Consider the following 27,815-nt stretch of genomic DNA (forward strand, 5'->3'; position numbering starts at 1 on the left):
CCACAGAATCCTTGGAAACCTTTTCTTAGATGGGCATGACGTTCATGACATTCACCTTTTATTAACCGGTCCAGAGATTTGGTGTTTACACATCAGCCATTCAAGTAAATGCCCACTTTCGTGCATGTCACAAAATGTCTCCTTTCTGCTAGGGATGAATCTGGGGCCATTGAGGAACCTGGGCCTGTGTACCCCTCAGTGGAGGAATTGAAGAATGTCTGGATGCCATACTCTCTAAAGATGAAACTCACCAAGGCTAAGGAGCTGGAGGTTGTCAACTGGAATGAAAATGATGAGGTAAGGGTAGCAGCTGGAGGCCTACATTCGAGATTTTGTGAGTTTAAGAATGGTTTTCACAGCCTCTTGGTGTATGTGATGATGGCATCGTTACCTAAACAGGCAAAACCCGTATACCCCTGCTGATATTACCTTACAGCCCCCCCTAATGTGTGTGTACCTTCATCACCAGATAACTATCAATGCCATCCTCAATCTCCTAAGTCAAATCCTGTTGTCTAAAGGGTAATGGGGGAAGCTGGGGGGAAGCGGTCAGGTTACCCTCTTAGAACACATAGTTTATTTTTGAAGATATCCTTTCCTATGACATTTTAGACATTGTTGCAGCACACAGCACTTTTAGTGTTGCTGGGTTGCCTTGGGGCTTCCTTTTTTATATTCTCTTGATTTACCTTGTGTGAACTATTGCTCCCAAGGGTAAAAAGGGATTTTCTTCCCCTTTACGTTTTATATAGTGAGACCAGCACACCCAACTTATGTAGAGTGCTGGGGAGATGCGTAGTATCCTCTTTCGCACTGCTCCAGCAACATTTCTGTTACTGTGACAAGTTAACTCTTATGGCTGGTGGCAGTGGACATACTTGAATGACTATTATGTTACCATTAAACCCTGGCTGTCAAACGAGCCACGGTAATGCACAGAAGGGTCTCCATTCTGCTAGAATGGTGGCTTCTTTCGTTTTTGCCATTTGTAGTAGGCTTGTTCTTTCTTGGGTGATCTACTGCCATTCTAGGTGGGAGATGTCCTTGTAGAGGATTTGTCATCGGCGGGATCCCTTTGTATTGATCGCCGAGCCTCCAGCATGTCTGTGAAGTCAGGAAATGAAGGAGGAGTCCGAAACTCAGCAGCCCTTTGTCTTCTGTTGTGCCTGAGCGAAACCAGTTCCCACTGGCGGGCTGGCTGTCCTGATTGGACAGCCACCCAGCCCTTTCTGTAAACTGCAGGGTGAGTTTGCAGAAGGTGTGTCTGGGTTCCTGTAGAACTCTCCGATTCTGGAAGCTGAAGACAAGTCGACCACTGGAGCTGAATTCAAAGAGGAAGATGCAGAGAAGACTGTTATAGCCGATTCCAGCAATCGGATATGCCTGTTGTGTAACGAGAGCCTGTTCTGACCCTCTCTTCCATGCAACATAGGAGCCCAAAAGACGACTCCAACCCAGAGACTGTTGGGTCCCTCCAGTCTTGAAAGGACCTGCAAAACAAGCCATCCCACGACTTGCTGTGACCTTCCTGGGCTTCAAACCGCCAATACCATTGGACCTCATGCCTGAGTTCTGTGCATAGTCTTCCGAAGTCCTATTCTCACTGAAACTTTCGTGGGCTCCTGCCAGACCTCCAGACACATGATTCAAATCCCTTCACCAGAATGCTGGACCGGGAGAGTGAAGAGAATACGACCAGAGACATCCGTTGTACATCTGGTGCCTGTAAAAGGGCGCCAAATGCACAGAGCCGCGAGAAGCACCAAATAATCCTTTGCTGGGAGCCTTTTCTGTTGACTATTGCTGCAAGTTCCCATCCATTGTCCGTTCTATCGTCACCACGGCCAAGAATCCAGAGACCGAGTCCTGTGTTGCAGCATCGTGAAGGCATCGGTCTGCAAGCTCTTCTTCACTGCTGAGGTACTGTGTGGCTGAGGTTACTACTTACCTAAAGACTTGCCACTCCTGTGTGGCTAGGGTGGTGATTCATGTAGTTGGGAGTTCACCCAGGCTTAACGTGGAACGCGCATTTAGGGAGCCTTCTACGAAGTCCCTCTACTAGCTCTAAAGTCTGTACTTACTTGATTGACGAGAAATCCTCTGGAACTCTGACTTTCCTGCATCTGTGCCTTAAACTGGGCTGCCTACTGTTGGCCAGAGGACCACCATTGTCCCCCTTCTGCCTCTGAGATCACTCATGCCTTAGAATAGGGAAGGGCTTTAAAAGTATACGGCTTTTGACTCGAAAATAGAATAAGTATTGCAAAGTACCAATCCCAGACCACGTCAATTGATGTAAAATAGACCAAAGTGGCTGTGCTACTGTGAAATATCACAATCACCTACCTTGCATCAAATAGTATCAAAATGCCTGAACATTACTTTATTAGTGTAATACGGCCGTTGCCCACAAGTCAAAGCAGCAACTGCAATATTTCCAAAGCCAAAAATCTAGAACCTGTAACAATATAATTAAAAGCACACTGTTAGTCATGCTATTCTTAACAAACCGATATTCCCTCCTGATGGCATGAAAAATGCCAGCAATGGTAAAGTACCTTAATTAAAGAGTGCTGGTACTGTTTTTGCCAAAGTAACTAATATCCCCTGATGTTAATTAAATCTGATGAGACCCTTCCAGACAGGAAACCTCGAAGCTTTAAGGAAAGCATGCTCCAATTATGTGAGGTGCTAGGGAAGAGACAAACGGCAAACAAATAGAACATCCTGTAAATCTAATTAAAAATAGTTCTTCTTATACCCTTAATGTTTAAAGCAATCACTCCGAAATTATTAAAAAGCCTTACACAGCCTCCAAATTCTCACCTTAAACCTCCATCCACCGCAAAATGGTTATGCGTGGCATTCCCCATAAAAGGAAAATGCAAACTAAGCCGTCATACTTCCGTAATATCTCCCTATAGGTCTGGGCCTGATGTCATCACATACTGTTACGTGACATGTGGAGAGTGCATCGCCCAAGATCATTAGCACAGTGTTAGGGAGAATTCTCAGAAATGTGCTAATTCCTCTCTATCTTGGATACCGCCAGCACTTTTGCTGGACTCTAGGACTTTTTAATTTTCAACCTGGAGAGAGTGAGACCTTTTACCTTTGCTGTGATTTAAACTGTTTGTTCTTGGTTTTGGAGTCTGACAAGCTCCATAGGCATCATCTTTTTACATTGTGAAACCTAGCACCTTCAGTGCTGTGGCACAGGGAAGTCTTTCAGATTTCCCAAAGGTTAAAATACCTTCTTTTGGATAAACTACTGTTTCCAAGAGCAGTAAAGTGAAATTGACTTTACTTACATTTGTAACTTTCTAGACCCAGCACACACTATCTTACAAAAGGGTGCTGGAGGGGTTACTTAGTATCCCTTTTGTCTAGTTTCTCATGTAAGAATTTTATGTTACCCTTTCTACAATTAATGGCTGGTGGCAAGGTTTACTTTTAACTACCATTGGAAGTTTTTACCGCGGGTTGCGTTCGCAGCTGCAGTAAAGCACTCATGGGTGCCCATTTTGTCAAAATGGCTCCGGTCGTCTTTTTTTCACCCTTTCTTGCTGGAAAGGTCCTTCTTGAAATTTACTCTGCGCGCCAAACCAGGTTTGGTACCTTTGTTTGTTTTGACTTTGGCGGGATTCACAAGTGAAGCCCGCATCTGGATCCTGTATGTCTGGCAGGGGCAGGAAGTGAGGGAGGTGCCCAAAACTCCCTGTGCTTCATCCCCTTGGTTACAGGAATACATACCCTGCTGTGTGATTGACAGCTAGATTGGAAAGAATGGGAGAAACCTGCATAAAAGGCGAGGCTTTTTTGGCTTGGAAGGCAGTGTCAACCACTGGACGAAGGAATCCGAAGAAGAACTTGGAAGAGATGCCTGCTGCAACTCCTGGGACCGTTGGTTTGCCCGGTGAAGCCCTGCTGCTGTGCTGACGCTCCGAATTCGCCTCGACTAGAGAAGCCCTGCAAGGACGACTTCTCCCCTTGAGTTGGGGGGACCAATCAACTCCAAAGTGAACTCATTTGGACATCCTCTCGAAGCTGGCTGTACTTCCACTGCTGCTGGAACCGAACCGCCAGGGAGAGGAACACCAAATCGAGTGGATCTCTTTTAAGTCGGACCCGAGCGCTAGGAAGATCCTCCGGACTTCCCTGATGCAGGACTGACCAAGGCAGAGCCACCTCAACAGACTGCTGGACCCCAGAAGCAAGGAAAGTCTGAAGTGGTATATGAGAACCGCGGTGGTGCTGTTTGCTGTCAGACACGAGGAGCTGAAATGCTGAAGTGCCACTGAATTGAAGTTTGCCGTTTGCTGTCGCCGACCGTCCCGTTCTGTTGCAGGAGTCCCCAGGAGGCATCCCTTTTGTCCCCAAGACTGAGGCACAGGAACAAAAGAATCTGAAGGGCCCCTCGGGAACAGAAGCCAGCTGGAACCATTTCTTCTAACCAAAGGTATTGTAAAGTCTAAGAGAACTTACCTCTTGTCGTGTAGCCTTACTTGTTCTCAGTTGAGACCTGTCTTGGTTGCTCCTGTAGAGTTGTTTGCATCTTCTACACCTCACAAGCCTCCCAGCGTGTGGCCCTACTTTGATTCTACTTTTACTACAAAAACTTCTAAAACATTGTGCAAGACTTTTACTTTCCTGCAAGAAGTGCTTCAGCTCACCTAGACTTTTGCCCAATTGACATTGGCTGGCCTGGCTCCCTGAATGACTCTTCTACCTCTGATTGTGTGTTTTTACCTTCCTTCCAGGAAAGGGTTAACTAACTTTGCAGTGGGGGGTTAAAAAGTACTTACCTGCTTAAGAATGTGTGTGATCTCTTGTCTTATTCTAAAAACCTCTTTACTTTGAAACCCATCTCAGTGCTGCTCTAAATGTATCCGTGATATATTAATGTCCACAGTGTCCTAGCTATTTAAGTCACCTGAGGATGTAGGAAGTGTTTGTGTGCCATCCCAAAGGGGTACTTACTGATTTAGAGAAACTAAGAGTGTGTATTTTGGAGTGTATTTGTGTGTTACTATTATATTGCCCCTTCTGAAGAAGGCTTATTCAAACTGACTGTTAAATAAATGAATAATTAAGAAACCTTGAACGTAAGTGTTTATTTGGATACTTGTCACTGTGAATCTGTGTAACCACCCTATTGCTCATATTGACCCCTCTTGAGATAAGAGCTCAGCCACACTTTCAACCTGTGTAGTACACACCTATACCAAAGGTTGGGTTCCTATTGCCAGGTGGTCAGGGTTGTTGTATTGCACCCAAAGGGTACGCACCAAATCTTGCCTAACACACAGATGAATACTATCGCACTCATAACATAAGCTAAATAGCTAGTCAACCCCATGGTAAGGGAGTAATATTACAAAGTCAAGCCTCACTACTAACCAACTTATACAGATGCCAAAGGTAAACAGAACATTCTGTTAATATCATTACAAACTAAGGACCACAAAGACAGCTTACACGAGCATACTAAAGTCCTAAAGTGGGGAAAAAGGATCTCCTCACAATAACGCCAATGCTACCCACTCACAACTGAAAAATCTGACCACAAGTAAAAAGATGTGCGTACCCAAAGATTGTGGAGGTGGTGGATGCTGAAGACCCTGTGCTCGTACATAATGTAGAAGAATAACACATAATGAAAATGTTTGCAACTAGCTCATATATAGTCACATAATATAATGTATATTTCTGAGGCTTGTGGATCTGCTTAGATCACACGCTCTGCATAGTCAGACGTTTAGTGGTATTCGCAGAGTGTTACAAGATTTGTTTTTGGAACTCAAACTGTCATTGACAGGAAGTGTTAGTAATGCTATCCTTAGTTTGACGTGTACTGTACCCATGGTCCTTCACATGTCAAGGCCCCACAGATTGTTTTGTTCTGCCATCGTAGTCTGTTGCAAGTTGTGCTGTTCCTTTCAGACTGATACCTTTTGATTAGTTAAAGTTTATTCGTAGACTTCTGTTTTCTTTCTTTACTGTCTGCTTGTTGCCACAGCATCAGCCAACTGCTTGACGACCCTCGGCGAGCAGCTCCATCGGCGATGATGACTGACTGACTGGTAAGATATGGTGTAGTAACACTGTGTGAGACTACACACCTTGGTAATGTGACTGAGCAGCCAGGCCTCTCTCAAGAGGGGTAAATGTGAGTTGTAGCAATGAAATTCATATTTACAAGTAACCAAGTAACACTTGCACTCAAGGTTTCAGTTATAGTTATTTATTTAACATCGTTTTTTAAATGAGTATTCTTTAAAAAGGGCAATGTATGTAACAATACAATATACTTTGATACTTCTCATGATCAGCACAAGTTGGTGGATACTCTTTGGATATGCTCTTTAGACAATTCCTACACCCAAAGGTTGCATCATTCACAAGGACAGTAATGGCATTTATATATCACTAGTTATATATAGATTCTGAAGTTGCAGAAAGGTTAAAGGAAGGAAAAAGGTTAAACAGGTTCTCAGTATAGGTGAGGACAATTAAATCGTCCAATGGGATCTAGACCGTCCTTTCCCAGCAATAAGTCTTAAACAAGTTACCACCTATGAGGAACAGATATATCAAAGTCAATGGACTAGAAGAGTCTGCAGGGAGCCAGGACAGCCAATGTCAATTGGAACACAGTCAGTGGAGCTGAGGCACTTCTTAGAAAAGTCTTTCACAAAGTTGGAGCGTTTTGTAGAAATTACTTGTAGGGTCACAAGCTGTAAAGCCTGTGAAAGGAGAGCTGGGATCAACTCTCAAAAGCAGCCAATGCTAATCTCAACTGAGAAGAGCACAGCCAAAAAGACAATGAGGTAAGTACCCCAAGTCTAAACCGTGCCTCTGGTTTGAAGTGTGGTCCACTTGGATTCTGTCCTGTTGCATCGATGCACACCCTGGGTTCCTGAGCCTCAGTCATGGGGACAAGAGGGAGGACCGTCTGGAGGGCTCCTGCGGCAGCAATTTGGAAGTCGTCGGCAGCTACTGGCTTTTTTTTTATCAGCGGCACTTCGCGGTTTCAGTGCTCCGAAAACAGCACCACTGAGGATCTTGGATACCAGTTGGGCTTCCTTCACTCTTTGGATCCTGCACTCTGGTGAGGGTTCTCGAACTCTGGTCGTCCTGCTTCTGGTGGGTTCCCAGGAGACTGCTGGAGCTTCTGGCTGGATTTCAGACATTGCACTGCACTATGGATTTCTCGACCCCTGGCACTCGGTTCCTGCCGCAGCAAACAAGTACAGCCAGTCGGGGAAGATGGTCCAGTGGAGTTCATCTCGGGGTTAGTTGGTCCCACGGTTTCTTCATCGGGTGTTTCTCCCAGTGGTCGACTTCGACTCTACTTCCAAAACCCTTGCCTTTTTAAGCAGGTTTCTCCCATTCATGTACAGCCTAGGTTGTCAACCACACAGCAGGGTGGCTGTCCTGAAAGGCCAGCCAGCCAATCAGGACTGGTTCTGGTTGCATTCATGCATTCCTAGAGACAAAGGACAGGGGCGTTTCGGGAACCTCCCTCACATCTTCCTTTCCAGACACACTGGAGCGAGAGGCGGACTTCAGGGCTGAAGTCCCCCCTTAGATAAAACGAACAAAGGGCTCAAACCTGGCTCAACGCAAGAAAGACCTTACAAACAGAAAATGGTGTAAAAAGACAACCGGGGCCATATTGACAAAATGGTCACCCAAGGGTGCTATACTGCAGCTGAGGATTCAGCCTGCGGTAGAAAATCACAATGGTAGGAAAATTAAACCACTGCCACCAGCCATTTAAAGTAGTGAAGGTAACATAAAAAATGTTAGATGAAAATGTAGGCTAAGGGGCTACTAGGTAAACCCCAGCACTCCACATAAGATGGTGCGTGCTGGATCTACAAAGAGAAAAGGTAAATAAAGTCAATTTCATTTTACTATTCTTGGGAACAGTAGTTCTCACAAGAAAAGGTTTTTAAACCTTATAAGACATCTAAAGGATTACTCTGTGACATTGCACTGAAGTGCTGTGTGTCACCATACAAAAAGTAGATGCCTATAAAAAAAAATTCAGACTCCAAAAACAGAGGAAACACATAATCCAAATCAAGTCAAAACACATGAGGGAGTGAGGAAAATGTTTCACTCACTCCAGGGGTAAAATTAAAAGTCCAGCAAAAGAGCTGGGGGTCTCTAAGGTTGAAGGAAATTAACACAGAAATGAGAATTCTCCCTAACACTGACTCGATGACCTGACACAGCCTTCATGGGCCCCTTCGGGCCTCAGCCCTTACAGTAGAGAGAGCGGGAGAGGTCTCGTATAGCTAATCCATTTAGAAAATGCATATTCGCCCAGCCAAATTTCCCTTTTGTCGCCAAACTGCCCTTTTAAATGTTGCCTTTCCTGCCATAGGAAGTTCGTGTGGAAAGATATGCACCGCGTGTGCAACTGTCCCTAGGCACCACCCAGAAAAGCTTTGCAAGTCCTGCAAACTTTTCCACCCAAGACGGCCAGACCAAGCGCTCGGACGTCCATGCCCTGCCGGCCTAACCTTCCATCGAAGTGACTGTGGAATCCAGCAAGGGCAGTATCTGTGTCCCTAGTGACGCCGAAGGCGACCGGCGTTCAACGGAACCCCATGTGTGGACCCCCCTCTCCACTAAGCAGGCACACAGCTCTGTGACGGAGACGCTCGGCGGCCATAGCGCGCACACACTTCCAAACACACAACCCATGGCCGACCTTCGACAAAATCGGCTGTCAAAATCCATGTGGTGTCCGCAGAAAAAGCCTCCAGATCTTCCCTTTTGTCTGGGCCATCGATTACGCCTTCTCCTCAGGACAGGCCTCCGAAACGGGCCTCAAAATTTGATGTGGACACCGCACATAAAAAAGCCCTCCTTTCGCGCACTGAAAAATAGGTGGCAAAAGGGGCATCAGTGTCTCCCAAACGCACGCCTAAAATGCAGGAACTTGGAAGAAAACATGTCCCTGCTACCCTTTTAAAGACAAAATCACTGAAAATAGCAAAATCCTCGACACTTTTGTCTCCCCTCCCCCGCCGATACACTCACAGGGTCTATGCAACACAAAGAGCAGACACCCTCCTACACCACCTCTACCGCTACAGGTTTTCCACCCTCCTATGAGTGGACCCCTGAACAATTCAACAAAATTATGAAAAGGATGTCATGCTTTGTTGATTTCATGGTCTAGCACCCTGAAGAACTTACATCCTTTAGAGACGCCTCCCAGTCAGGGGCTGCAAAGCATCAACCCCCTGCCAAAAAAACACATCTTCACACCTCAGTCCAGCACTTTTGCCCAGGGCCAACAAGCCTCCCTCTATCAAGACTCCTCTCAGAACATGTATGCTATCGAACTCTCAGGGTCACAATACCCTGGCTCTTGGGGAGACCAGGGAGATCAATAGTCGGGACCAGTACTACGATGACAACATCCGTCATCCAATCGCATGACCACCAAAACCAGCCTGTAGCATATTCCCCTGTAGATAATAGGCTTCAATATAACAAACTGCTGCTGAAGGCTACCCAACATTTCAACATTGATATGATATTGTCTCGGGAGGATAGCTCGGGGGCAACATGCTCGCCTTTTAAGCAACACAGGTTCGATCCCCGGGTCCGCGCTTAGAAAACTAAGTATTCTATATACCTGAGTATTAAGTGCGTTATAAATAACCTATCATATCATATGGCATTTATAACGCGCCTGTACACGAGTGTTTCTAGGCGTGACAAGACAAACAAAGGGAGGACAACACTGTTGGGTAAGATATTCATAGTAATGATGCATTTTCCTTCCTGACCTACCAACCCCAAAACCTTTTATTATTGTTCTTTATACCTCTTTGAGTGGGAACCTTTTCCCACCACACGCACAGAATCGTTTACTCTTTTTATGGGTATCATTTTTAAGACTATCTATAGTGCCTTTTAAAAGTTATCCTCTTGGAAATAAGTGCCTATTGTTGGTGGGCTGCCATAGGGGCTCCCCTTTTAACTCTCTCTGGCTCCCTTTTACATTTTGTTTGGTGAAACCAGCACACCCCACCTTATGTGGAGTGCTGAGTGTTAGGGAGAATTCTCTGTTAAATGGATGGTTCGCCCAACATTTTTTATTTCAAAAATAGATAGGCAATATTATAAAAAATGGATTGGCATTTTTTTTTAAGTCCCTATGTAAAATTTTGAGCAAATCAAGCTCAAAGAAAGCACATGGGGGCATCCATTTTGTGAAATGGATGCCCGCCGCTGTGCTCGCTTTGGCTTTTGCAGCACTAATGAAGGAAAATCCACCCAGCTGTAGTAAACAAAAGCTACCACTGGGTGGCTTTTCCTTCATTGGTGCTGTACGCGGAGGACGGGGACCGGAGACTACAGGCAGAAAGGCTGCAGCTGCATCTCGGTAAGAGCTATTTTTTTAATAAAAATAATCACTAGCTGCAGTTTTTTTAGAAAAAAAACGCAGCTTTAAAAACATTGTATTTATGTTTGCGGTGGCTTTTGATGCGACCGCAAACATAAATACAACATTATTGTGTTTGAAAACGCTGTGATTTTTCTTTCTAAGTTTCTCAGGCTCCTCTGGCTCGGAGGAGCCTGAGAAACTCAGAAAGAAAAACCGCAGCGTTTTCAAACACAACCGCGTTGTGTTTCTGCCTGCCGTGGCCATCACCCCAGGAGAGCACCGGGGACCCAAAGTGAAAGCCAAGGGAGGCAGAAACACAACACGGTTGTGTTTACATGCCGCAGTGTTTCTGCCTAAATCTTCTTTCCCATTTGGGGCTCTCGGGCTCCCCACGGGGGGCTCAAGAGCCCCAAATGGGAAATGCTAAATGCTGCAGTGTTTCTGCCTAAATCTTCTTTCGCATTTGGGGCTCTCGGGCTCCCCAAGGGGAGCCCGAGAGCCCCAAAAGGGAAAGCAGATTTAGGCAGAAACACAACACGGTTGTGTTTGAAAACGCTGCAGTTTTTCTTTCTAAGTTTCTCAGGCTCGGAGGAGCATTCGAATGGGGTAATTCGATTGCCCCAGGGTCTGTTTTCCAAGGGGGCACTGTCCAGTCCCCCCTTGTCAAGTTTCCGGCTGGTGGCAGTGGATACCACGCGAAATATTCCACCGGAATATTTCTTATGGGATTTTTCCATTGATTTTAAACGCACCACTTTTTGGTGCAATGTTAAAGATACCGCCGGGTTATTTATTTAATATTTATTCCCCGGTTGGGTCTTTTTGCCAGGACTCGGTTTTAAAATGGCGTTTGTGTTCGCCTCTGAAACTCTAACCCAAGTCGAGCCCTTTGTTCCACTTTTTGGCGGGCTTCTGCACAGAAGCCCTCCAAATGGTGCCACACTGTCTGGGGTCTACAGGATGTGTGGGAGGGGGGGATTAGGCACCCTGGACTGAGTTGCCTTGGCAACTCAAGTCGCAATCTTGTGTGATTGGCCCAGTGGTGAGCCACCCAGCTCACCACTTAGCATGTTTGAGTGACAGCTAGGCTGTTGAATGGGGGTTTGTTTGCATAAAAGCAGGGCTTTGGGGACTGGAACTTCAGAAGTCGCCACAGGACTTAAAGAATCCAAAGAGGGGAGAAGCTGAGCCATCTACAATGAAAACACCACCGGTGGAGCCCTGCTGTACGAACTCACCACTTCCCCGACGACAGAGGAGATCTTCTTCCAGGAGAGTCTTCTTCCCTTTGAGCTGGTGGGACCAACCAGTTCTCCTTTTTCGCCTTCCTGGACGTCTCGTGCTCAAATCGCCCGTGCCAAGCACCCCGGCGGCTGGATAGCCACGCTTCACCACTACCGCGAATAAAAGGGTCGTACCTTTTCATCGGGAACTCAACGGCGGGTTTCTTCCTTGGCAACGACCTCCAGCTTTCTTCCTCGTTGAGATCATCTCTTCCTCTGGTCGAAGCCATGACTGGCACCCGCTGCCAGGAACAACTGCCACCGCTGGAGCTTTCTCACCATTTCAGGTACTGTGTCCCGCCTGGTCTCCCTTGCAACAGATTGTCCAAGGTGTCCCGTAAATCCTTGAGTTTCTAACTGGGTTGACCTCAGACCTGCTAACTTTGCCTTTCTGAACTGATCCAACCTCTTTTTGACTTTTCTGCAAAGACTTTGAGTGCATTTCCACTGTGTGATCTTGGGCACATTCCGCCTTTCTCTCTCCAAGAGTGGGCCTGGCCTATGAACTTATGGCTCTACAGTAGACCCTGCCTTTCTTGACTTGCTGTGGTTTCTTAAAAGTGTTGGTACTGTGTTATTTCCATACTCTGCCTTTTCTCACCCTTTTTTAAATGAATTATTGGAGTGCCATCTACGGTTACGCGCTCACCTCTGTTTTGCTAAATAAGTGGTGTCTTAACCTAGACTTGTTGAATAATTAACTAGGGAGGTCTATATACTTATAGTAACTGTGTTTGAACTTGCTTGATATATTAGTGCCAGTGTATTTTCATAAGTGTGTTTTTAAATAAATAATTATATACTTTTATACCAAAGATCTGGTCAGTGTTTGCTTGTTCTACTGTATTTTTAGCCCTATTGTGTATACTCTATATACTGCCTAACTCTTCTTGAGAGACGTCTGACTGCTCAGCCACAGCTACCAGGTAAATCTGGGTGGTGCAGACTGCTACCAATTGGGTTTCCTGCTTACTCCTGTAGTCCTAAACTTTTTGCAGTGGTATCTAAGGGAACTGCACAGGTTTCTGCCTAACACTGGGGAGATACAATGTATCCCTTTTCACACTAACACTTTAACAATTCTTTTACAGGGACAAGCTTACCTTTAATGGCAGGTGGCAGTGAAACATTTTATTAATTTGGTGCACCTTTACTGGCGGTGTATGCACATTTTAACAAAATGGGCCCGTCTTGTTTTTTTGCCATTTTAGTGTTCCTTGTGCTTTCTTGTTCCTTCCCCTGACACCCAGGGTGGGAAATTCCTTTGTGTGATTTTTATCTATGGCGGGAGGCCTATGGACTCTGCACCCAGGCTCCCGAGTGTCTGTGAAGGCAGGAAGCGAGGGAGGAGTCCAAAGCTATGCAGCCCTTTGTCTATCAGCCAGAGTGCGAGATTCCAGTTCAAACTGGGAGACTGGCTGTCATGAAAGTATTGACAACCCCCCCCCCCCCACCCCAAGTTTGATTGTTGCAAGGTTGTTTGGCTGGCTGAGTTCCTGCATAAAAGTCTGATCCTGGAAGCTAAAAAGGTAGTCAACCACTGGAACCAAACCTCGAAGCAGAAGATGAAGAATTGCCCACTGAAATGATGTCCAGCTACCAGAGAGCCTGCTGTGTAACCAGAGCCTGCTGTAGCCCTTCCTTCCAATCGACCTGGGGACTTCCGGAAATGATGAAACATGGGAGCTTTCACCTCTATAAATGTGAGTGGCTTTGGAAGGGGTATTCTTACTCCCAATCAACTTTTGGTTATGACTGTTTTCACCACTGTCAGAATAATTAGCTTTGGGAAAGAACAGCTCCCTCCGACAGGAAGCCATTACATATTACGGTATTGCTGACACTTCCTCCTCTGAAGGAAGACAAATACAGCGTCCCTCCCAATGTAGTCCTCCTGTTCCCCAGGGACCTTCTCCCAGGGGATGCTCCCTGTTAATGTCACCCCCAGTGCCGGGATCAGGTAGCGGCTGCCTTCTCCTGGTTACTTTGGAGGCTTTAGGTAGGGTTTTTGTGAGGACTCTACAGGATTAATCATACTGCTCATAGTAACTATTTGTCCCTTGAAATGTTGCTAACCTGCTTTACTAAATCTTGAAAGCCTTTGGCTATGGTTTACAATTGCTGAAGTTTGTCTCCGCCTTGAATATATTATATGTACCTATGCATTATTACTTGTATAATGTCTGATGGGAGTTCAAATTAATATGGATGACATTTTTGGCCTTATGGGTCTATAACATTTTTCGCTTTTGGTAAAATTATGCTTTCCTTCTTTTGCCATACCCTTCCTATTTGTGTTAGGTGCTAATCACTTGGTCCACAATCTTTGTTAGGCAAGATTGTATGCAGTACCCTGTGGGAACTGCACCAGCCCTGTCCTCTTGGCAATAGTTAACCCAATCTTTGGTATAAGCATGTACTGCACAAGTTGGTAGAGTGACTGAGCAGCCAGGCTTATGTTATGTTACTTTGCATTTATATAGCGCCTTATGTACCTTTGGTATGATCTGAAGGCGCTGGTAGGTTGAACGCCCTCGGGAACCTTGGTTCAAGTCAGTAGAGGGAGAGAGAGAGAGTCATAAGGTGCATGTGTGCACCGGATATGTGTGCAGCAGATGTGGCACTCGTATGATAGCTGCTTCTTAGCGGTAGGTGTGGTGGTTGGGAGATCAGGAGTGTGTGTTAGTTCTGGCAGGGCGATACCAGACTGATTCTGGCTCCGTTAGGCCTGAGGAGAACGCCTAGGCTGGCGGGTGTGCAACCAGCTGGGTTTAGTTAGGATGATGGGGAGTACGTGGCAGGTGTTATACCGAATGTGTCATAGTATCGCTGTGTTATAGATGAGTGGTGGTGCATAGAGAGTAAGCGTGGTGGTGTGATATGGTTGTTTTCAGTAGGTGATTGCGATAGAGCGCCTTCATGCACTCCAACTATTCCATGCGCTTCAACCGCTCAGTGCGCTTCAACCTTTGCGTGCGCCCCAGCCGTTCCAGGCACTCCAGCCGTTCCATGCACCCCTATCCATTCTTGCACAATGTCCATTCCATGCCCTCTATCTATTCCATGCATTCCATCCGTCGCATGTACTCACTCAGTTCAATGCACTCCATCTGATCAATCAGTTCTATGCATTCGTTCTGATCCATGCGCTTCGGCCGATCCATGCATGCCAACTGTTCCACTTACTTCATCTGTTACACCCTCTTCGTCCGCTCCACACTGTTCGCACACTTCGCCCGCTCCGCACTCTTCATCCGTCCCACCCACTAGGTCCGTCCCAGGCGCTCCATCCGTCGCAGGCACTCCATCCATGTCATTCCAATCGTTCCGTTAGTTCCACGTACTCTGTCATTCCATGCTATCAAACCGTTCCATGCACTCTATTCCGTGCACACCATCCGTATCATGTACTCCTCCTTTCCATCCTATCGTCCACTTTAGTCCCTCGTAAACTTTGTTCCTTTCTTCCATTTCATTGATTTCATCATATCCTTAATTTCATCCACTTCACTGTTTTCATCCAGTTTATTCCTTTCATCCACTTACTACTTTAATCCACTTCATTCGTTCTATTCATTTTATCCGTTTTAATTTACATTGCCGGTTATTCGTTTTTGATTTCTCGCTCGGATCATGATGCTGGATTGTTATTTATGATAAAGCAGCTTTGGGCTAAGGTCATTGATTGCTGTTATCCAGTTTGAGTCAAGGGTCGATTTTAGGGGAAGAGCCATGTTTTCAGCAGTTAGCGGAAAGACATGAGGTCTTCAGTGAGTTGGATGTGGGGTGGAAGTGCGTTCCACAGAGCGGGGGCCAGGGCTGAGAATCATGATCCGCCTAACCTGACTGAGTTGGTTTTGGTATAACTAGGAGGCCGGCAGAGCTTGATCTTAGAGTGCGTGGAGGATGGTAGTGTTTTAATTTGTCTTGAAGATATTGAGGTCCGGTTTTATGCATTGCTCAGTGAGAGATGCATAAGGTTTTGAAGGTCACCCACCGGGCAACCGGAAGCCAGTACAGAGTTTTGAGGGCTGGGGAGATGTGATCTCTTGGGCCAATTGCTAGTAGCAGTTTGGCTGCAGTGTTTTGTGCTCTTTGTAGTTTAGTCAGTTGGTACGCGTGGACTCTGAGGTAGAGGGGGTTAGCATAGTCCAGTCTTGACATAAAAATTGACTGGACCGCGGAGAGTCTGTTGGGAAAGGAGAGGTATGGAAAAATGCGCCTACGAGTTTTAAGGTGGTAGTGGCAGGACTTAGAGACGTTGTTGACTTGGAGTGAGAGGGTTAGGTCTGAGTCTAGGGTGCATCCAAGTTTTTTTACTGAATTTGAGGGTGTCGGGAATTGGCCATGGCAGATGGCCAGGGTAGCGGGTGCGGAAGAAGTTTGGTGTTGCCACATACCATGATTTCAGTTTTGGAAGGGTTAAGCAAAAGGTGGTTTGTGGTCATCCAGTGATCTATGTCGTGGAGGCAGGATGGAGGTCGGGTTGGGAATTGGGCTTTGAATTCAGGAGTTTTAGGATTAGTTGTGTGCCATAGGCGTAGTTGGATATCTCAAGAGGGGTCAGTGTGAGCTGTAGGGTTATTACACAGAGATTCACATTGACAAGTATCCAAATAACACTTACACTCAAGGTTTCTTGATCAAACAATTATTTATTAATTCAAGTCAGTTTGAATAAGTATTCTTTACAAGGGAGCAAAATATGTAACAATAATATACTTCAAAATACACACCCTGTTTCAATAAATCAGTAGATACCCATTTGGAATGGCACACAGGCTCTTCCTACACCCTGAGTTGACTTAAATTACTATGAAACTGTGGACATTGATATCACTGGTACATTTAGAGCAATACTGAGGTTGGTGTCAAAAAGGAAAAGATGAGGGAATAAAACAATGGTTAACAAATATTCTTCAGCAGGTAAGTACTTTTTGAACCCTCCAATGAATTTAATTGAATCCTAATTTGGGAATAATTTTACAGCTAATTACTGCTTTTTAAAGAATGCTTAAATATCTTTGTGTATAAATACATATTTATTATATAACTAAGTATGTAAGTGTTTCATTGGATACTTGTATTTACTGGTTTCATTGCACAGCTCTACAGCTCACATTACCCCTCTTAAGATGAGCTTGGCTGCTAAGTCACACTACCAACTTGTGTACTACAGGCCTATATTAAAAGGTGGGTTACCTATTACCAAGAGAAGTCTTGTGTAGTCCCACACCAGTTGGACTGCATGTATTCTTACCTAACATTGGTGGCAGGTGGTGGGGGATTGGCGTAGAGGGGTTGCCGTAACTACTGGTTGTACTTGTGCCCTAATAAACCAACCATAGGCTAAGCTCCACCAAAAAGAAAAGTAATCTTGTAGCTGAAAATAATGCCAGGAATGGATAATTTTAATGAACAGTGCCTTACTGCACTTCAAATGGAACCATTGAAAGAGTTAAGTAGGAAAGGGGGACCGAGTTTAAAGGGTAGAAAGAATGAGTTGATTGAAAAGTTGTTAAATCACCAAAACAATGGGATTAGGCCCATAACCCCTACTCCCAATCTTGATATAGAAATTGATGAAACCAATACTTTAGAGTTTAGCTCCATTCTGCCAAATGGGTCAGAATGTGAGGAGGAACCTCAAGGAGTGAGCACCTCCCCTCTTCATCCTGTCCCTGTGCTTCCAACAAGCTCCTGTCACGACCCCTGTGGGTCACAATCTAAGCCCAGAATATCTATCTCTTGAAAGAATGCAGCTGGAACTGGGATTCAAAAACCATGCAGTACATTCTGAAGACAGAGAGCAGGCTCAGAGAGAAGGAAATGCAGCATGAGTATGCTATGAAAAAGATGTCCATGTATTCTGCTTCCTTCACAGGGTCCTCTCAGTCTACTAGTCCTAAGAGACTTTGCTTACCAAAAGAGGCTGTAAGTATGTATGATCCTAAACTTGATGTGTTGGATTGGTTGAGTACATTTGAGTTCACATATGGTTTGCAGAATATCTGTGGTCATTATTTAGTTGCATGGATCATGTCTAGGCTCCCCCAAAATGGTTGTGATGCTATTATGGAATTGAGTGCTAAAGATTATGAACTAGTCAAACAGGCACTTATTGCCAGACCTGGGAAGACTCATTATCAATACCTTAAAAGGGTCAGAGACCATAGAAAGAAAGATGGTACTCCTTGGGCTACCTGGGTTAGTGAATGCCTGAAAAACGCAGATGGTTGGGTAAAAGGATACAAAGTAAACTCCTTTGAAGGAATGAGGAATTTGTTTTTACTAGAGAATATTGTTGATGCCTGCTCTGCTGAGCGGAGACAGCACCTGGCTGACTCTAAGGCACTTGATCCCAAGAGACTAGCTCAAGCTGCCCACTTATGGGTAGCCAACAGGGCTACTCAGAAAAAGGATGAGATGAAAAAGCACCAAAAAAATGGTGAGGAAATTTCTAATCCTCCACCACCTAAAGAGGGCCACATAATCAATAGGGGTACATTTCATGGGAAACCTTATAGGGCTAGTGAAACCTTTTGGGGCCAAACCAGAGGGAGGTTACCCAGAGACCCCCATTCCAGAAAAGCTTTGGTAAATGTGTGGTTTGTGGGTCTAGTGACCACATGAAAGGGGCTCACAGATATAAGGGTACATCTTCAGGGGTGCACACTGTCTCCTTAGCCTTCACTTCACTACAGAGGAGGAAGCTCCAATGACTGGTGCTCACTTTCACCTACTAGCTGATGGCCCCATTGGAGTTCAAGCTAGTGTTTCTTTAGTGTCCTTGGGTCTCTTGTAACAGCAGAATATAGATGTGTATAACACAATACCTGACAACACAAAAGAATATTATAAGGACAGTGAACTTATAAATGGCCATGCGACTCCTGCCAACGGAGACACTGGGGCCAGCATTACAGCGGTTGCTGAAAGCTTCTTCAAACCTGAGGACGTAGCTAAGGCACCCAAAGGTCCCACTAAACTCGCTGTAGGCCCTATCCAAATGGTTCCTATTTTGCCAGCCCTCATCCAGTGCAATAACATGACTGTACAAATTCCATTTCTCCACCATGGGGTCTGGCATGGATTCATATGCTTATGAATATTCCCCGTTGTCAGGCCGTCAATCCTGGTGAAAGAAAAAAACAGTTTCACTTTCACTTACAAACTGTATTTCTCCTCTAAACCAATCACTGTGCTCTGGGTCATATAGCCCCCAGCCAATGACAGTCCTCTCTAAGCCCCTCCACTGGCAGCCATCTTCAGATTTTTACTGCACGTTCAAGTGTTGGGAGTCCTCAAGTTTTGCTCTGTGAGCTACTTCTATGTTTTTGTTTTTCGACGGAAAAAGTTCTATTTTTTCTGTGAGAGCCAGTGTGCTCTTCTCTCCATCTGCCGACAGCGGGGATCCGTTTGTCGGTGAATTTCAGCGTTCCTCAAGGGCGAGGATCATCAAAAGTTTCCAGAAGCCCATCAGGCCTTCTCCGCACCTCTGACCATGACGTAGGAAAAGGAAGGAAGTTACCTTGTCAAGCTCTGCACCAGATACGGACTACGAAACCTGTCTGTGGAGGACAAACGCCTTCAATGCCTCTGCCTTCACCCGGACCACAAAGGAGAGTGCGAGAGCTGCCTCGGCTTCTCCAAGAAAACGATGAATGATCGACACAGTAGACTGGCAGCTTGGCTAAACGTCAAGGCCTCTGCCCTCTGCCCCAAGCAGGGTCATGCCTCACCCATGAGCGGCCGGTCTAAGAAGCGGGCTTCTAAGTCCGTTCAGGGCGCCCCATCTGTGGGGGCCCAAGACGAGGCCAACCACTGGGAGTCGTAGTCGCCGTGCAAGTGGGTCCCTCGATGGACAGGGCGCGATCAGCATCACCATCTACCTCCATTGGCAGCCAGCAATCGAGCACCTCATCAAAGAGGAAAGCGTCCAACCCGGCTAAGCTGCGGGAAAAGCAGGAGAAACCCAGGACGGAGGAAAAGGCAGCGAACCTGCCCAAGAAGGCCCATGCAGTGCAGGAGAAATCTTCGTCGACGATTGGGCTGGTGGTGGCTGCTCTCTCGAAGGCCAAAGGGGCTGACCCCATGAAGGTAGCCCCTACTGCGCCCATGGTGTCCCTGCCTCCGAGGATGGAGGCCTCAGCTCCGGCAGTGACGAGGCCTGCTAGCATGCCAGAGAAGAGGATGCTGTCTCTGAGCCCGGCCCAACCCCTCAGGGTGCAAAATGGGGTGGCAGTGATGAAGTCCCAGGCCAGGCCCGAAGCCATGGAAGTTTTGTCCACGGACGACGAGGGCCTGGAGTCCCTGCACACAGTCCATGAGGGGCCTAGTGTTCCAGCCACGCCAGTTCAGCCGAGAGATGTAGCACGTTGTTGTCAGAAATACAGAAGAGGATGCACCCCTCGATCAGCCTCCGGCTAAAAAGAGGAAGCACCTTCCACCGCCCCTGTATCAACCTTTTCATCAGGTGCCCTCACCCCGGTGGTCACGGGTACGGGCACGGTACAACAGTGATATTGTCACGGCAGGCGGATCTCCAAAGCTGAGGGCATCGCCACCGGATGAGTTGGGTTTGCTTCACTCCATGGTCGCCGACGCTTCCGAGCTTTTCCAGCTTGCGCCCGAGAAAACCAAGAAGGAGGGTTTCCTATACCAGAGGTGTGAGGCCAAGAGGAAGACCATCATGATGGTACCCCTCCTGGACGACCTGTGAGAGGAAGGTCTGGCCCTCTTGAAGAATCCTTGCACGGCCCCGGCCAAGCAGGATAGACTGGAGAAAAAGTAATAGGTACTGGAGTCCTCTCCAAGGTGTCTGCGGCCGCAACAGTTGCCGGACTCAGTGGTTTCGGCGCCTCTGAGGAAGAGATCGTCAAACCCTTCTTCGTCATCCTCAGTCCCTCCAGACAGCGTGGCGAAGAAGGCACTGGCGATCCTGGCCAGGTACGACAGGGAACTGTTGTTCAAGCTATGTCCACTTCTGGAGTTCCTACCCCACGACAAGAGGATGGAGGCGGTCGCCCTCTTCCAGGAAGAAGAGGTGGCTTCGGACCATGCAATCAGTGTCACTGGACATTGCTGACACAGGTTTCCGCCAGATGGGGGAACGGTGTCTGTCTGTCGTTGTATGGGAGGATTCTCAGAAATGTGCGAATTCCTCTCTACCTTAGAGACCCCCAACAGCTTTGCTGGACTCTATACCTTTTTGATTTTCAACCTGGAGAGAGTGAGACGTTTTTCCCACTTTCTCGTGTATTTTACTGTGATTACACTGTTTCTTTTTGTTTTGGTGTCTGACAAACTCAATAGACATCATCTTTTTACATTGTGACACACAGCACCTTAAGTGCAGTGGCACAGGGAAGTCTTTCAGATTTCCCAAAGGTTCAAATACTTTCTCTTGGATAAACTACTGTTTCCAAGAGCAGTAAAGTGAAATTGACTTTTCTTACAATTGTAACTTTCTAGACCCAGCACACACTATCTCACAATAGGGTGCTGGAGGGGTTACTTGGTATCCCCTTTGTCTAGTTTTTCATGTAACATTTTTATATCACCCTTTCTACAATTAATGGCTGGTGGCAGTGGTTTACTTTTAACTACCATTGGGAGTTTATACCGCAGGCTGCATTCACAGCTGCAGTAAAGCACGCATGGGTGCCCATTTTGTCAAAATGGCCCCAGTCTTATTTTTTGCCTTTTCTTACTGGAAAGGTCCTTCTTGAGATTTACTCTGCGCGCCAACCCAGGTTTGGTCCCTTTGTTCGTTTTGTCTTTGGCGGGATTCACAAGTGAAACCCGCCTCTGGCTCCAGTATGTCTGGCAAGGGCAGGAAGTGAGGGAGGTGCCCAAAACTCCCTGTGCTTAATCCACTTGGTTACAGGAATGCACCCAAATGTGATTGGGCGGCTGGCTTCTGTCAAGGACAGCCACCCTGCTGTGTGATTGACAGCTTGGCTGGAATGAATGGGAGAAACCTGCATAAAAGTCGAGGCTTTTTGCCTTGGAAGGCAGAGTCCACCAATGGACGAAGAAATCTGAAGAAGAACTTGGAAGAGACACCTGCTGCAACTCCTGGACAGTTGGTTTGCCGGGTGAAGCTCTGCTGCTGTGCTGAAGCTCCAAATTCGCCTCGACTAGAGAAGCCCTCCAAGGACGACTTCTCCCCTTCAGTTGGTGGGACCAATCAACTCCAAAGGGAACTTGTTTGGACATCCTACCGAAGCTAGCTGTACTTCTACTGCTGCTGGAACCGAAGTGCCAGGGAGAGGAACACCAAATCGAGTGGATCGCTTTTAAGTCGGACCCAAACGCTAGGAAGATCTTCTGGATGTCCTGATAAAGGACTGACCAAGCCTGAGCCACCTCAACAGACTGCTGGACCCCAGAAGCAAGGAAAGTCTGAATTGGTATCCGAGAACCGCAGTGTTGCTATTTGCTGTCGGACACGAGCAGCTAAAACGCCAAAGTGCCACTGAATTAAAGTTTGCCCTTTGCTGTTGCTGACCGCCTCGTTGTGCTGCAGGAGTCCCCAGTAGTCCTCCCTCTTGTCCCCACGACTGAGGTACAGGAACAAAAGGATCTGCAGAGCCCCACAGGAACAGAAGCCAGCTGAAACCATTTCTTCTAACCAAAGGTACTGTAAAGTCTAAGAGAACTTGCCTCTTGTCGTGTAGCCTTGCTTGTTTTCAGTTCAGACCTGTCTTGGTTGCTTCTGTAGAGTTGCTTACAGCTTTGTTACCTCACAAGCCTCCCAGCTTGTGGCCCTACTTTTATTCTACTTTTTCTACCAAGATTTCTTCTAAAACATTGTGCAATACTTTTACTTGCCTGCCCGAAGTGCTTCAGCTAGACTTTTGCCCAATTGACATTGGCTGGCCTGGCTCCTTGAATGACTCTTCTCTCCTCTGATTGTGTGTTTACCTTCCTTCCAGGAAAGGGGGAACTTTCTTTGCATAGGGGGGGAGGTTCAAAAGTACTTACCTGCTGCAGAATATTTGTGTGATCTCTTGTCTTATACTGAAACCTCTCTACTTTAACACTCATTGCAGTATTGCTCTAAATGTACCAGTGATATATTAATGTCCAGTGTCCTAGCTATTTAAGTCACCGGAGGGTGTAGGAAGTGTCTGTGTTGTTATACAAACAAGGAACTGACCATATCCCATCAAAAATATTACTCTTTTTACACACACTGTTTTTTCGTGTGGTGCTCTACGAACAAAGGCTGAAAACTAGTACGCCTATAAAACAATAAATGTTGGACCCAAATGCTCTGGATATCTAATTAATTTGATATCTCAGGCTACCCTGGAGCATCGAGTGTTACTACCTTGGAGCAAAAGAAAATATATAGAAAAAATATAGAAAAAACTGCTGTGATAGCTTAGTGGCTATTTTTAATTGTACAGTTGTTGTTTAACAAATAAACATGATCTCCCAAAGGAGCATTTACAAAAAAATGGTACTTTCAAAAATCGAAACCATGAACATTAAAATGCACAGTGAATTACATCAAATACTATGGAACATACATTCTGGTATTTGACAAGAAATAAACATTTTCAAACCAAAAAACCATCCACACAATGTGTGATTGAATCCACAGCCTATATGATGAGTTGAAAAAACAAAATGAAGAAAATAAAACAACAAAAAGAAAAATCCTAACACATCCTGATTTTGTGTGATAGGGCAAAGCAACCAAATGCGACCCCCACCAGAGTCTGATGTATTGGTGGCCTCGGCCAAAGGACCGATTGTAAAGTCCTCGGGTTTGGAGCCCAGGGCATGTGTGGTTCCAAACTAATGCCAGAGGTCAGGTCCTCCTGATGACTTGGAGGGTCAGCTGGTGAGAGTTTATCAAGAGACCAATCCTAGGTCAACGTCGGTGGTTATATTCCTGCTGATTTGAAAAATGGGCCGTATAGCAATTACGTGTCCAGTAAGACGTTTCGGCGGGCAGTGAAGGCTACCTTCATCTGGACCTGCGAATGTCGCTCTACATGGGAAAACAGAGCAAAGGAAAGAAATCAGAAGGGGAGAGTGGGTAAGAACAAATCACCCCCAGCATCTCATCAATCTATACATGCCTAACAATGGTAGAGCACGTGAAGCACAAGTATTAAAAAAGGGGAGGGTTCGAGAAAGAAGGAGACATTAAGCTTTAAAAGGTTGCCAAAAGGAGAGAACATTTGGCACCTGTAGGCTGGCATTACCCACCTGAACAGAGAAGAGGGGGAAAGTGGAAAAAAAGCTCCAATGGTCAGGGTGACCAAGGAGACGGCCCGTGCCAAATTAGCACAGGTACTGTATGGAACCGTGGTTCCAAAAGACTGGTGCCTCCGTGGGGTCCCGGAACCAGTCGAGCAGAGGGTGAGTTAGAGACCCGATGTATCAAAGCTGGGAGGCCTATCAAGGGAATACAAGAAACAGAGGAAACAGGATCAGAAAAAACGGAAGCATCTCTAAACTGCATCCGTGCAGGTCAAATAATGTGTAGCACCGAAAAATAGCAGAAAGGCAACACTTACTACAGACATGTTGTAATTCGTGTCAGGATCCGGTGTGTGCGTCAATCAGTCAAACCTTGTACTTGCAGGTAAGTGGATCGTTCCAAAGAAGAAATCAAAGTGTAGCTGGAGATCCTACAGCGGGAGCAGACCAAAATGTTGAAGTGAATATGAGGCTGCTGACGATGGCTAAATGAATGCTAACATAATTAAGAAGCAGATTGGAGCAAGTAATGGCTCAAACGATGTATAGACCACATCCATGGAGGGGAAGGGGTCTGTGGTCCCAGGGACTAGGATGGATAAGGAGAGGGAAGGGGCATGTTCACTCAGTAAGGGGGAAAGCAGGGTGACCCCATTAAAGAGGAAAATGCTAGAGCCCTAGCGGTAAGGTGCCTACCCGTCTTCAAGCAGCGTGTCGAATGAAGCCGTCGCTGTGAAGAAATCTCGAAGATGCGCGCCGGTCCGCATCCCGTGTCGCAAGTGAGCAGTGCACAATGAGAAACACTGCTAGAAATGCTGAAGCGCGCGTGATTCGCTTAAATGTAAGGGGAGAGCGCGCATGCGCGGGTATAAAGACACCGGTCCCGTAAGTGCGGGCACCGCGCATGTGCGGGAACAGAACCACTGATCCTGGGAGGGCATGAGCACAGTGGCGAGCTCCTGTATCGGATGAGTGGGCGCATGCGCATGGCACAGTGCCGTAGTGTTCTAGTCGAGCGCATGCGTCCCAAGGGGCAGCGCCCATGCTGGCATACGAGTCAAGTCCGGAATAAAGTGAGGAAGGAAAAGGAAGAAGGGTGGGGGGGGGGGGAGAGAGAAACTAAGACAGCTGCCACGAAATGGTCAGTAGAGCAGAAGGTAGCTCCAGTATAAAGCCAACGGGAATCACCGAGAACAGAAGGAGGGTGTGTGCTCAACTGGGTACATGAAACTGGTGAGTGCCTGATGTGAGGAACTGATCAGGGGGCTGGGTCTGTACAAGCAGAATAACAATGTAGTGGAGAATCCACTTTCTTAAAAAACAAGCACCATGCATAAAAGAGGCTTCTGGTAATTTAGCAAGGTTTGTATCAGAAATGATCAACATTGTAATACAAATTCGAAATTACAAAGGAGTCTCACGTTGTCAAGTCACAGTTGATACACATGTTAATGAATTCAATCATGTAATAAGTAACAGTGAACAAGAGGTCGGAGACACATATCAACAACAGCACATGGGTACATTAGGAACCAATCCAAACCAAGAAGAGGGGAGGGGAGGAGTAAGGGAGTGGTGTGGGTCATGCGTGTAGTGGAGTGGCCTCACTGAAGGCCCTGGCCCCATACATCCACACCCTGTATGTCTTGTCACAGAGAATCCAAACGGACAAGATCAACATTATATATCAACACTAAGGTCTATAATCCACAACATTGGCCTCATTCAGTCCGTGTTTCACGGTATCGAGTTTGAAAACCCACCAGGCTTCCTTGTGGTTCAGTGTATTAGCAGTGTTGGTGTTGCCTTGGACCATATCCACCACCCACCATTTCATGTCATCATGACTATGTTGGTATTCCACATAATGACCAACTAATGGGGATGTGTGAGTTTTACATCTGATCCGTGAGCGATGCTCCACTATTCTTTTGTGCACCGGTCGGCTTGTCTGGCCCACATATTTAAGTCCACATGGGCATTCGATAAGGTAAATCACGTTCTGGCTTTTGCAGTTAGAAAAGTGGCGGAACACCCACTGTTTCCCTGCGATGGCGAAACTTTTGAGTTTGATGGTGAACCTACATATGGAGCAGTTGCCACATGGGTGGTGCCCAGTTAGATTCCGTAGATTCCAGAGTGTGTTTCGTGAGGTAGCGCTGGTAAATCTGGCCTTAGTAAGGTGTTCTTTGAGATTTTTGGAGCGTTTCAAAGCCATTCGGGGGAATGGTTCGTGTTCCAGATTTAATTGGACTAATGGCCAGAATTTTCTGATGGCCTGTTTTATTTGTGTAGTTGCCTGGCAGAAGGTGGTAACACAAGTCATTTTAACCTCCTCTTCTGATCTGGGTTTAGGTTGTAGTAGGACCTCCCGGGGGGTATTCAAGGCTCTCTTGTAGTTGTTCTTCACCAGTTTACTGGGATACCCTCGGTCTAAAAGGCGTTCCTTAAGTTCAAATCCATGTTGGCGAAAGTCGTTTTTATCTGTGCAATTCCTCCTCAAGCGGAGGAATTGCCCATATGGTAAGTTGTCCCTCAGATTGCGTGGGTGTGAACTGGTATAATGCAATAATGTGTTTCTATCTGTCTGTTTCTTGTATAATGAACAAGACAGCGAACCTTCCTTCTCGCTGATTTTTAGGTCCAAGAAGTTGATATTGGATGGACTAGATTCAAGAGAGAATGATATAGACGGGTGACACGAATTGAGCCACTGTTGAAAGTTAAGGAGAGAATCCAAGCTGCCTTCCCACAAGAAAATTATATCGTCTATGTATCTTTTCCAGTGGCTGATGTTGTTGAGAAATGGGTTTTTAGTATCCAATATGAAGCTTCTTTCGAACTCTGCCATAAAAATGATGGCAAGGCTCGGGGCAAAGGCAGCCCCCATGGCCGTGCCGCTAATTTGCAAGTAGAAGCGTTCGTTGAAACAGAAAAAGTTCTTGGTCAGTGCTAATTCCAAAAGTTCAATTATGAAGTTTGTCGGAACCCTTCTTTGTGTCATGTGGTGGGTCAGATGTGCTCGCATGCATTCAATTGCCTCAGTCTGCGGGATGCTCGTGTATAGCGATGTAATGTCCGTTGTAGCGATGCGGCTGATCATTGGATTATGTAGTTGGCCTTCAAAGCATTCAATGGTGGCCATTGTGTCCCTTAAATACGTAGGTGTCTTCTGGCTGAGGGGTTTCAAGAAAAAATCTATGAATTTGCATAGGGGTTCAAGAATCGAGCCGCATCCAGATACAATCGGTCTACCCGGTGGGTTCTGTGCATCTTTGTGTATCTTGGGTAGAGCGTAGAAGGCAGGGATACGTCCTTCTGAGGTGTTCAAAAATTCTTCTACCTTTTTGGTAATCCATTGGTGTTCCAGGGCAAACGTAGTGGCCCCCTGTATCAGATGTTTGATTTCCAATGTCGGATCTTTCCTGAGTTTCCTATAATTTGTATCATCGTCCAAGAGGGAATTAACCATGATCAAATATTGGTCTTTGCTCTGTATCACAATTCCCCCGCCCTTATCAGCTGATTTTATCACAATCCCTGTGTTGGCTGCCAGGTTCTTGAGGGCTTGTCGTTCCTCATTCGACAAATTGTGTCGGTGTGCCGTTGTCTTGGCTCGTATTTTCTGAACCTCTTGTAACACACATTTCTCAAATGTGATGATGGCCGGGGCCACTTCAGCTTCAGTAGGACAAAATGTGGATTTTGGACGGAAACCGGTATCTGATTCTTGTTCAGAATCATCTGTGTCTTGGAAAAAGGATTTGAGGCGAATTTTACGAAAAAATTGTCTTAGTTCACAGTCCATGTTGTACCAATTCGTTGGATTGGTAGGGACAAAAGAGAGTCCTTTAGAAAGGACGTCAATTTCTCCCTTTGTCAGATTCACCCCA

The 27,815-nt window shown here is 46.2% G+C and overlaps 1 protein-coding gene across 7 annotated transcripts in view; it reads left to right on the plus strand.

The window, feature by feature from the left end:
• The window catches only part of PAN2 (poly(A) specific ribonuclease subunit PAN2), a 1,309,324-nt gene that overhangs the window by 1,169,234 nt on the left and 112,275 nt on the right, over window positions 1–27,815 (plus strand). For all 7 annotated transcript variants that reach the window (XM_069653787.1, XM_069653789.1, XM_069653788.1 and 4 more), the window contains one exon: window positions 153–297. In XM_069653787.1, coding sequence (XP_069509888.1) covers window positions 153–297 — 145 coding nt within the window. The remainder of the gene's footprint in view (window positions 1–152; window positions 298–27,815) is intronic.

The sequence above is a fragment of the Ambystoma mexicanum genome, chromosome 3q, assembly GCF_040938575.1.
Source record: "Ambystoma mexicanum isolate Mex_15411 chromosome 3q, UKY_AmexF1_1, whole genome shotgun sequence".
Lineage (NCBI taxonomy): Eukaryota > Metazoa > Chordata > Amphibia > Caudata > Ambystomatidae > Ambystoma > Ambystoma mexicanum.